Raw genomic sequence first — 12,540 nt, 5'->3', positions numbered from 1 at the left:
CGCTGTAATATTTCCTTTCTTGAAGATAAAGCACACATGGTTTATACAGAAAAAATTGCACCCAATATGCAAATGGCATGTGAATAAAAGATGCCTTTTAATTATATTCATTGTTTATGCGCGGCATTGCAAGGTTTCCAGATTTAAACTACAGGAAAGAAACTTTGTGTATATGCATAAGTAAAAAAAACCTGGAGATGAAACAAATTAAAAAATGAATGGCTGTGACAGGTTATAAAAACACCTACAAAATATTACTCTGTGTTTTACCAGCATTACATGTCACTTTCGTGTAAGCACAAATTAGAAAACAATTCAGTGATAAATAGTTTCAGCACAATATTACTGATGAAATTTAAATTTATTCAAGGCTTCATCATGTTCTGCACTGTCTAACTGTTTTTATTCTCCAGCTGCCAAAAAATTCCTTTTGAACTTATGCAAATTATGAGATCTCGGTGCCAAATCTGCATAACTACCATCCTTAAATAAACCTTTCCTACTATACTCCTATTTGCATTCATGTACTTAATATTAATGCATATCTCTTTTCGTCACTGTGACATAGGCATTCTTACAAAGGATTTATGGGTGCAAGCACAGCTACTTTGAAGATAGTATATTGCCATTGTGTATAGCACTGACAAAACTGCCTTTACCACTTTTCTTGCGACTTTACATAGGGCACTACCTCATACCTTTCTTGATCATCCCCTTGTGTAAAGTTTGAGGAATTAATTAGAAGTACCATATTTTTAACTTCTATATATGCAATAGTTAGGCTGCTGTAGGCACTATGAACTTCATCCAGAGAGCAACAGACCTGAAATTTAAATAAGTATAATATTTCCTAAATACTACAAGAAAAAGAAAAATAGATGCTTACTGCTACATAAAAGAGAATGCCAATCTAGGATCACATTTCAAGGTTATGGTTAAATACTAGTGACTTGACAGCAGCTTAATGATAGCCAGGCACTGATAGTGCTTTCTATATTTCCAAGTGACAAAACACTGAATTGAGAGCTGGTGCAAAAATTTGCATAGTGCCACGAACCAGTTCCACAAATACAGGACAACTCTGTAAAACTGCGACTGCAACTTTTTTTTTTTTTTTCAAAACAAATCGTGACAATTGAGGCGAACTTTGATAGATAACCTAAGCTTTCCTGTTTGTGAATATAACAGTGTAGCAGAACTCTGCTATAGCAAGATGGCTGGTACCACACATTTATTTTCCTAGATCAGTAATTTTGTTGCAACAGGAGTATCTCTAAATACTCCTCACATCCTACCAAAACGAAAGTATGAAAAATGTTTGTAGAATTGAAAGTAGAAATTAATGGGGCTTTTTATCCCAAAACTACACCTCGAATATGGGCAGGTGTGTGGCAGTGCAGTGTTTAGTTTTGCCAAATATCAGCAGATCTGTATCTCTTCAGAAATGAGCAAATTATGATGCAGTAATAAAACAAAATGTCAAATTCCTCAAAAAGAGAAAAACAAAGCTTTGAAAGTAGCCATTATGACTGTATGGCACTCACAATGTACTGTGAGCTGAATTTCTTATAGGAGATTGTTGCACACACAAGCCAAATATGCATAGCATGACGTCTCACAAATAGCTAACAGAGCTGCATCAGTTAATTAAACATAATAAAACAAAATGCACAAGTGTTTCCTCCCACATTGCCTACCTGCAATGCAAAAAGGTGCCTGAGATAGTGTAAGCTTTCGTGCTGCAACATCCTTTTCTAGTTCTCGTGAGCATGTTTGAGGCTGCTGCTTTCTAGTGTGAATGGGTGTGTAGCCATGCGGTATTTCTCATGTTTCGCAAGCTTTCTTTTTCAGCCAGAGAGAAATAAGCATTCAAATAGTATCTTGCTGAAAACATCCCAACTTGCTGTTACTTATAATTTCCTATAACTCTTTTTAATTGACACCTTGGCAATTAGGATGGTAACTAATGAGCTAGATAATTTATAATGAAGTCATGGAACATCATGAACAATATTACTGGTGGCTGCTCAGCTCATCCGTGAACAATATTCAATTAGGTTTGTTCATGCAAAATGATCAATCTTTTTTTTTAAAGCTCAGTGCATGATAGGGGATGCATGGTATTTATATTTTATTTTATCAGCTGTAAAAAGTATACTTGTTCACATTTATTTGTTGAGATAGGATGTTTTTTTTTTCACCTGCAACTTATGCAGTTTTTCAGAGAATAGTAACCGAAGAGTCACAACAGTGGTTTACTTTGTCTTGATACCTGCTTTTCTCAAACAAACATTGATTTTCAGGCTAATTGTTCTGACGCATTGAGGGTGCAAAGAAGTAAGACTTTTATAGACAGGAAAGCAAAAATGTCATATCTGCCTTTCTTTTTCGTCTCCATCATTTTGGCTCTTCAAACCCTCAGCCTGCTTCTGTAAAAGCATTGAATAAGCTATATTACATCTAAAGGTGCCCTGAAACACTTTTCTAATTAATCACAGAATGGTGTCACTGTTAAAGGACATTGCCTTACAAATGTCCTGCCGCAAAATTATTTTGAATCCTTCAAGTATAAGCGGAGTTAGACGTACTTATCACACCGATGAGTGGCTTTCTCTCTCCTTTCATCTCCACTAGGGCACATTTCCCCCCGGCACACTCCTCGTTAAATAGACGGCAAGCGACGGCATGGCGCCTCTTACAATCAGATACATATCCGAACCCGGTGGCCTACCACCGCTACTACCTGGACTTTTACACGGATAGATGTAGATTCTGTGAAGAAAGGGCGGACCTACAACATATGGTTTGGGCTTGTCCTCGTACACCCATACAGAATAAAATAATTAAGACCAGAGAGCAGTGGGAGACCGCGTTGCTCAGCTGTGCACCGGAAGACCAACTCAAGGCAATCCAGCAGGCCGAAGATGCCGCCAGGGCCCAAGGGCTTGAGGCCGTCATTTAGGTAGAGGCCTAGGTCTCAAATCTGCTGTGCACAAATAAAGTTTATTCCTCCTCCTCCTCCTTCAAGTATAAGCGGAGTTAGACGTACTTATCACACCGATGAGTGGCTTTCTCTCTCCTTTCATCTCCACTAGGGCACTGGAAGCTACACAGGGGAGAAACCAAGGGGGTAAAGCCCCACCCAAAAGTTGGGCATCTTGGTGGCGAGAAGGCTCATTGTGGCATACCGTGGCAGCTGCGGTAAACTGCGCTGCGCAGCATGCCGCTGCTACCTTGGCGGCCGCATCAGCAGACGCAGCTACGTGCAAATGTCGTGTGTAGACTGGCAGTGCAAAGATGAAATGATATTCGTCTTTTTGAGATCGTAGACATACATATTTTTGATTTATTTAGCTCAAAATTAGCAATATAGTATTACTGATAATGTTCTCGCAATCACGAAATCAGCCAATTGCTGTTGGTAGGCATCGCTGCTCACAATGACACTGCATGATGACATTGCGGAGGCAAGAGCAAGTGATTTTTCACTGTTTTTGACACGACATTGACAATTCCCTTCCGCATGCACTGCAATAATATTTGGCACACATTTCCTCAGGAGCCTATTCTGCAGATCGGCAATGATTTCTTACTATGTTTAAAAAGCGTTTAAGGGCACCTTTAAGAATCAGTCCTGCTACATGGAATCCAGATTTTAAGATTATATGCAGCATTCAGCTGACAACTGCATAAAGTGGAAACCTTTGAAACCTCCCTATGCACTGTCACCTAAGCAATGATAAACATGGCAGTTCTGGTGACACAGAACTGCAGCAACAGAAGAGCTGCCATTGAGAATTACCGCTGCCATGCATTTATTTATTATTTTAGAAAATAATGCAAAGAATAATGTTAGACTATCAGATAACATCAAAGATATTAGAAATAGAACTCCTTTCTGTAGCATTTAGTTTATCCAGACCAGCATAAGGTGCTGTATGGCTCACACTCTCTCAATATTGTTCCCGTAGGGGAATGACAATTCAAATGAATCAGTGCCTTCTTGGACTGTAATGAGAGTTCAACTATGGGCACAGTTACAGCAGTGCGGTTCTACTGCCTAACACTAATTACTACACAGTTACTAACCTTAAATATTTGTTAATGTCTAATTAGCCTACTTTGCTTGTCATTTTCATTAATGACCTGTAACTACTACTACTGTACTTCATCTTTACACAGTAATACTAAAACTGTGATGTACACTAATAAGCTGCTATATGCAGTTTGAACAAATAGATGACAGTCATGGGAAGTGAAACAATATCATAAAGAAGCCTCAAACGTAACTGAAATGCCATTAGTGAATATGAGAGTGTTAAGTGGCAAATGTTCTTGGCATCTATATTTTCCATCCTGAAGTATCATGAAATAATGAAATCAAATTAACTAACTGCTCAAATGTCTGGTGTCCTAAATACAGTTGCTGTAGAGGTGACATTATAGAGCTAGTTAGCCCAAATCTCACATATGGCAAAATAAAGTGAGAGGCTCATCACCATTGGTGTTGGCAATTTCCAGAATATGAAAACTCGCCCATTATTCAGACATTCCTTTTACCCTGCACTAATTCTTTTTGAAGAAGCTGTTCTACTGCATTCCTTTCGCTATTTCCTTTACACTCATTATCGCAAAGGTGACTGATCAGCCCCAGTGTAGCACACGCAACACCTGCAATACTCAGCCAAACATGCAAAACTACACGCATATTCTTTTACGTTATTATGTATGATCTACCTGTGAGTATGCTCTCTTCCCCCTTTAAGTAAAACCTTCCAATGCCGATTTTCATATTCAACAAAGTGTCTGCATGCATTGTAGCACAAACGTAACAACAAATGATTATGGAGCAGTGAAATGGAGGAAAGGATGAACAGAGATACTGCTGAGAATCTTTAAAAGAGCTTTTTACAATGCACCTTGCTCACTACAGTTAGTATGGTTATCAACTTTTTTCACGCTCATATTTCATGCTGTACACATTTCCCAATAATGCCCTTTCTGGCTTCCTAGACTGGTTTAATTTCATTTTAGCCATTTGTTTGTGCATTTATTACAGTCAACAGCACAACAATTGTAAATTTCTGAATACTATTTTGTTTATGAATTCCAGCTGGGCCGCTGTCACTGTCGGTAATTTCTGGAAGAGCATGTAAAAGTCAGCATTGCCATTTGTTGGGCATGTTGGTAAACTGACTTGGAAAGCATATTTAGCGCCAGCACTCCCAGCACGTTACAAATATATTTACGTTTGGCAGCTCAAGCCATTGTTCGCTGGCGCTAAATATGCTTTCTATGTAAAAGTGTGCTGTAATTCATGCAGAATGTTAAACCAGTTTTTAAGGCCTAACAGCAAGAAATATCTTGTATGTAAATTATGCTTGCAATCTGTAAAACAGTGCATAATTCTGTAAAACATGAGCCACTCAGGCCTCTATGGCAACTTAAACTATGAAATTGCTGCGTTTCTGTGTTGCATATTGCTATGTGAGCGCTGAGCACAGTGCAAGAAGGACAGGTGCTCCAATGGCACCGTGGCTCTGTAGAGAGATGTCTCTCACAAGCAATGGTATTTTGCATGAACACCACTGCATAACTGCACACATAAAGGGGCTGATGGTCGAGAACTTGAATATGCAAATGACTATAGTTGGATGTGAAATGTGTTGAAAGAAATAAAAGCAGTGATGTATCCTTCCTTTCCTACACAGTAATTATTCAAGTCACTCAGGTGCCATAACAGATGATAATGCCTCCAACTGTGTGGTTATGGTGCTCGTTTGAGCAGATGGCATGTGACAATGCTTGAAAGGGGTTGCCAAAATGACAACCTGCTTTTAGAACTTTTGTTTTGCTGTTGAAAACTCAGTCATCCTCATGAGCATTCACTAACGTCCCTGTCTGACCTACAACAAATGGTACACAGCGAAGATTCTGAAGTGCAAGTGAGAGAGAGGAAGAGAAGTTTGCCATTCGCTCGAGTGGCTTCACTGCCTGGCAGAGAGAGACTATGAACAAGAAGTTCTTCATACTGATGAGCAACAGGAGGTATGACTGATGCAAAAACAAATTTTCTACATTTACTGTTTCTAAACAGAGGACCCAACTGCAAGTGTAGTGTGGCAGATTGCCATTGAAGTGCATATAGAAAGATGTGCAAGAGGCAAAAAAAAAAAAAAAAAAGAGGGGGGGAGGAAAAAAAAAGCAGCAAGCAGAGTGACTCATCGGTGAGTTATCGCAGCTGGTAACTGATATTTTAGGAGAAAACAGCCATAAACATATCAGAATTGCCAACACCGAATGCACTTCATGCAAAGGCAAGCACAAAATGAAGCCAGTGAACCACAAGAATAACAAAGTATTATACATTTGGTATGAAACTCTATGACAAGAACTTGCCCATAAATGATTCCATCATTCAATAAACAAGAACTCTTGTGACATCTAAAGTAGCTGACGAAACAAAACATAACAGCTCAGGTGCCTACCAGCAGCAATTAAACATCATTCCTTAAACTTTCATGAAATGAAATAACACAAGTGTGGCATTATAGACACTAGCAAGGGCTCTGAATAATGCAGGCTGTAATGCATGTCCAGTGTTTGCCTGCCCCAAAGCCTCCTAGTCATGTGTGCCATCCTACAGAACCCAGCATTAATGGGACGTGCCAAGCGTCGTCATCGGAGCACCTGTCCTTACACCACGGTGCAGCTTTACTTATCCCATTGTAATCCTGTATAACAGTGCTGGATGTTTTGAACTTCCAGAGACTACAGATTTTTCTCCAATTATCGGGAAGTTGTATTACTGGAAAAACATTTGTAGTATGCCAAACAAAACAGACACCATTTAATGAATGGGTACACACACAAAGCATTGTTCTGAAGTGCAGCCATACACATAAGACTGGTGAATCTTGGTAGCACAAGCTAATAAAATCAACAACTAGCAGCTGGTATTATGCTTAACAATGAAGTTAATATTATACATGTCTGAATCACCCATAATCCCATTTTACCAGCACTTTACAAATATATTTATGTTTGGCAGCTCAAGGCTATGAAAGGGGTTGTCCCCCAGAAGATCATTGAGCAAGAAAACCAGGGGTTTCTCCTGGCAAAAAGACAATGAAAGCAAAACTTTTTGAATTCATCAGTAGTGTTGTTTAAATTAGTTGAATTCAATATATGCATCAAATGTGGTGGGCCAGTCAAAGTTACACAGGGTTTGAATTTAGAGCAAGTTTGAATCCTTGGAAGCCTACAGCATTCTGCAAACTGCAAAACAACCTTAAGTTTTTCATTGAGTTTACCAGATGTCCTGGCATTCAGTTCTATTTGTATAAACTAAGGAATATCCAAGATAGTAAAAATTATTACCCATTCTATTTTACAACAGAATTTAAAAAGAGTGCCTTTGAAGGTTTCAGTTAGATAATGTTACTGTCAAATAAGTGTTCTAGGAACTGGGCAGCTAAGTAAAGTGACTTGTCTGTTTTGTCTAATGGTCATGATGCACACAACAGCCAACTGCCATTAATTTGGCAGTTTTTCATTTTTTCATTGATTTGATTAGGTATGTTTAAAAGTTTGCAAACGTGCCCAGTGCTTCTTAGAAAAAAGAATTTCTTATTTCAAATTAGAATGCTGCAAAGTGAATAGTTCATACTGGAGTGGATTGTCAGTTATCATTCTCTTGCCAAAAAAACTGAACTAGCTCGAGCAAGTGTGGAAATACTCTCAAGCTGTCAAACTGTGAAACAGAAGCTATAACAGGAAGTGCAGCCTAACTCTTGCGAATGACAATGCTGACAAAGAAGGCATGATTCAGTTCTCAGCTGCAGAAATTAAGCCATTTCTGGGCAACATCAACATGGAAGCACGCATTAACGATAGCAGAGCAGAAAGAAGTGTGCAAGCCAGCAACCAATGAAGACAGTGCAAATTTCTGCCATGCCACACCATAGGTGAGGCTTCCACAAACTAGCAGGGGTGATAACAAAGAGGCCAAGAAGCTGTGACTGAAACATGCCTGAAGTGCAAATGCCAGGCTCTGCAGCTCATTGCAAGACTATTTATGCAACACTTGCTTGGTGCATGGAAAAAGTCTAACACACAAGACACCTCAGAAAATGAATGCTCACTTTGGTGCAACTTTTGAATATTTCAATTTGAATTTTGAGTATTATTCAAACTTCAGTAATTCAAACCAATTTTGCCTGTCATGCCAAGGCTGAATTAACATAAGTTGAAAGTATACTTTAGCTGACAACCATAACTGTGCTCACGCTGTCAGCAAATCCATCTTGAGTAACCTAAGCAGCCAAATATGCATCTTACTGTTTTGAAAAGCCAAACATACATGTTGACTAGTTTGCGCACAAGACAGAATAAAGTTCACCCTTTGTGGCACATCACGCATGTTATAAACAGAACATGCATGCTAGGGATATAAGTCTCATTTGAAGACTTGCATTATCACTACTTCTAAATGCATACATTTTGCTTGGCATTGAAACATGAATTTCAGTGTATAAGTATGTGTAGTAGAACATTAAAACACTTTAAACCAACTTTTATGTAGCCGTTGAAATATTAAAACATACACAATGATTTATACATAAATTTTCACCTTTCTGCTGTGAGCTGCTAGGCATAAATAACTTCAGTGGCAATATTAAGCAGAGAAACAACATGAACAAAGGCACTGACTGGTGGGTTTATATATACAGCACTGTCTCCTCTAGTCTGTGCCTTTGTCCATGCAGTATCCTTCATTAACATCTATGTGCATAACTAATTAGCCAAAAACCGCCACTTAGTTATCTTTTAGTGGAGACTATTGTAGTGAACCTCGCATATTTGCTGCTTTCTATTCCAAGGCAAACATACTACCGTAGCCTTTTTTTTTTCCTGTAGAGAGAATGCAGTGATGCCTCAACATATGTTATATGGATGTTGCAATGGCCTTTGAATTTGTGTAAATTGGGAACTCAAAGCAAATCAGACACTTGAAGCAAGATGGCACCTCTCTGTAGAGTCCTGGAGGCAGTGGCACCAAGGGGCTGGTGGTTCGCTTGTACCGCTGGTACTCCTCCATGCTGGACAAAATAGCATTGTTACATGTTATGATACTTATCAGTGTTTTGAGAACAAGAAATCATTTGCTTTACAACAGCAAAAAGCTGGTGTTAAAAGGTAATGCTAAACTTTTTTGAGGAGGTATGAAAGTCCATAGCACACCTTTGCACAGTTATATGAAGATGGAAATAAGTCATTATTTTAAACATTGTCTAAATGTAACAATTCAATGGCTACACAAATAACAAACTCAAGGTAGCAAAAGACAGTGAAGAAATCAAACTGCATTACTCTGGAAGTAGACGCACTGCACTGCTGATGCAACTACCATACCACTTTTCACAATCTTTTCCTGTTTCTAAGTGAATGCTTTTCAGCCAATGGTTCAGAAGGGCTCTGGGATGACATGCATGTGTGTGTACCAATCTGCAAACACAAATTTCTTGACATTTCACTTTGAAAGCCTGATGAATCGTTAATGACTCACATGCCAACATAAAAGTATTGGCAGAGTAAAACAAAAGTAAAATTGTGAAAAGAACAAAATGTAAGATGACTGAAAACAGCATGCTGCACTTATTTGTAACCTGCAAGTAAAAAAAAAATCAGAGAAGCACACACAGAAAGCTTAAATGCCCTTAAGGGGGGACATGGTGCGACATGGGCAAAAAAAAAATTTTTTTCCAAGTTTCTTGCAGTTTTGGGTTTTTCAATTATTCAAGAAAGTGCCAGCAAAATTTCAGCCGCATTGGCACAATAATAAAGTGAGAATTTGTGGTGGTGCCTTGGATAAAAGAAATGTGCCCTGGATAACCGTTTTGGAAGCGCATTCATAGTGAGAAGAAAAGGCATAGCATGAAATGGCTACCATCATTGTAAAGGCCTTTTCCTCTCTTTTTTATAAGCTCAAGCAGCGGCATCAAGGTGCAATAAGATGAGTGCAAAAGCTGATGAATGAAGCCAAAACTAAAAAAATGTGCGCACTAAATGCAAAGTAAGGAAAACTCGAATGGTGCCGACGGTGTCACTTCACTACAATTTGCCACTACATGAGGCTTCACACCATCACCCCAATTTCTTGGCACATGCATCTTCACACATATCAACCGTTTTGGTGCATGCTGTGCTTTTGGTCCCTTTGCCATCTGCACATTTGCATGTGTAAAATGGCCCTCAACTTTGGCATATGCTACAGCTTTGGAAAGCTACATTGTTTCACAAAGCTGAACGACAATCCTGAGGTGGCCGAGTGACAGTGTGGAAAATTAGCTTGTGTTCTGGGCTTTTTCAGGTCACAGTGAGAGATTGACGCAGCGGCTTATTCTGCAACACTGTCCATGTCTGTTCTGGTGTTTCAAATGGCCACGGCCCTGACAGTCATAAAAATAAATGCTGGACAAAACTGATTCAGAGAATGCTTGAGAAGTTGGCCACTATTTGTGGCATACACATGGCATAACATTCGGGAAAAAAATAAAAATTATGGGGTTTTACGTGCCAAAACCACTTTCTGATTATGAGGCACACCGTAGTGGGGGACTCCGGAAATTTCAACCACCTGGGGTTCTTTAATGTGCACCTAAATCCAAGTACACGGGTGTTTTCGCATTTCGCCCCCATCGAAATGTGGCCGCCGTGGCCGGGATTCGATCCTGCGACCTCGTGCTTAGCAGCCCAACACCATAGCCACTAAGCAACCACGGTGGGTACATTCAGAAAAGAGCTTCAAGTAATGTATGCCCAAGGTGACAGTGAAAGCAGCAGCATGTGCAAAAGTTGCAAAAAAATAAATGGAAGTCATTTTCTCACAAGATTGCAGAATACAAGAAGGCCTCACATATGTTCCAGGGGATTTTATAGGCTACATGTGAAGTACAAATAAAATGGCACAATTCTGAATCTTTTAAGGCATTGTTCTCATTTTGCATTTTTTAGCTATGTTTGCATTTTCAAAAATTGACAGTCACTTAAAGTATCCTTATATGATTTGAAGGCAAAAGCATGGGGACATGTCCAAGTTATCACCTTAAATTAAAACTCCGCCTTAATCCACCTTGCTCTAATTTGTACCAACTTTAGTCCACCTTAATGCAATTTTGGGAGTGGGCCAGGTTGGACGCTGTGGCTGTTCATCGTGGAATTTTGCAGTGTGAGCCGCAGCAGGTCCAGCACCGGGAACGTGATGTCGTCACTTGGTCTCGTGGGTTTTGGTACTGTCAGATGATAATGCCGGATGCCAGATTTTTCACTTCATGGCACTTATAAGGCTTTCGCCTTAAAGGGCCCCTCACCAGGTCTGGCCATTTTGAGCTGACAAGTGCAGAGCATACATTGTGTGATAACGATCGTGTCTGCAAAGTATTACATCGCTACACGCCACAGAAAGATCTGAAATTTCAAACTGAACGCCATTTTTCCTTCTCCTCGCGGCTGCCGCGCTCCAAGCATGAGGATGACGTACTCGCGTCCCTGCGCCTACGTACTCGAGTCCGCAGTGTGACGTCGCTCGTGGTGACATGTGACTTCGAGAATTGTTCATGGCACCATCTGCTACTTGTGTGATCTGTTGCTTGAATTGACAAATTGAAGTTTAGAGAAATAATAAAACAAAAATAAAACACACAAACGGAATGTCTGCGTGTTTCTCGCTTCGCATCGAAGCAAGAGAGATGTACTTCCGCTTCGTCTGCTTGTTCTCACAGTCGTGCAGTCACGTGCGCAGGTACCGAAACTATTCCATTTTCTACCGTGTTCCAGCGCATGATCATGCTCTGAGATCCACTTGTTCTGCCTTAGTATTCGTGTAGCACTGAATTATACTGCTAGTCATGTTTCCTTGTGCACAGCAGGCAAAATTGCGCACTGCGCGAACGAAACAACAGCTCGCGCACGACACCGTCAATGGAAATGTGCAGCACCAGAAAAAAAAAAAAAAAAAAATGATCGCGTGACGTATGCGTCACGTGATCGTCGAGGTCTGGTATGGGAGAACGCAGGGAAGGAATTTCGTTTGCAAAGGCTAGATGGGGCGAGTGGAGAGAGCGTCTTGCTTGGCAGTGGAGCTCGCCTGCTGAAATCATGGGTTCGCGGCACTGAAATATTTCTATCTCGGCTATTAATGAGCCAATTTGAAAAATTTTTTGTGGCAGAATGCTCCTTAGAGGACATGTAACAACTTACACCATATAACCAAAATCTGCTATGGGGCCTGGTGAGGGGCCCTTTAAAAACTATAGTTTCTACATTACATTACACAGAGTAATTAGCTTCAGACAATTTTCTGAGGTTAAATTTTATGCAGAATGCTATACTGTGGATGTTTCGCCTTCCTTAAAATAGAGAAATTCAAATTTTGAATGCAAGGTGAAAATGCTATTTTAGCGGTGCCAGTGATATATATATATATATATATATATATATATATATATATATATATATATATATATATATATATACATA

The 12,540-nt window shown here is 39.7% G+C and overlaps 1 protein-coding gene across 5 annotated transcripts in view; it reads right to left on the bottom strand.

Annotated features, from left to right (window-relative positions):
* Nucleotides 1-12,540, bottom strand: part of LOC142590758 (uncharacterized) — a 92,962-nt gene that overhangs the window by 67,236 nt on the left and 13,186 nt on the right. For 3 of the 5 annotated variants that reach the window (XM_075703192.1, XM_075703196.1, XM_075703187.1), the window contains exon 6: nt 9,029-9,101. In XM_075703192.1, the coding sequence (XP_075559307.1) occupies nt 9,029-9,101 (73 nt within the window). Of the gene's footprint in view, nt 1-2,984; nt 9,102-12,540 lie in introns of those variants that run through there. The other 2 variants (XM_075703185.1, XM_075703199.1) reach the window with 1 other exon arrangement.

Source organism: Dermacentor variabilis, chromosome 1 (assembly GCF_050947875.1).
Source record: "Dermacentor variabilis isolate Ectoservices chromosome 1, ASM5094787v1, whole genome shotgun sequence".
In the NCBI taxonomy this organism is placed as follows: Eukaryota; Metazoa; Arthropoda; class Arachnida; order Ixodida; family Ixodidae; genus Dermacentor; species Dermacentor variabilis.
Note: the sequence above shows the minus strand (reverse complement) of the source record. Positions and strands in the feature narration are given on the sequence as shown.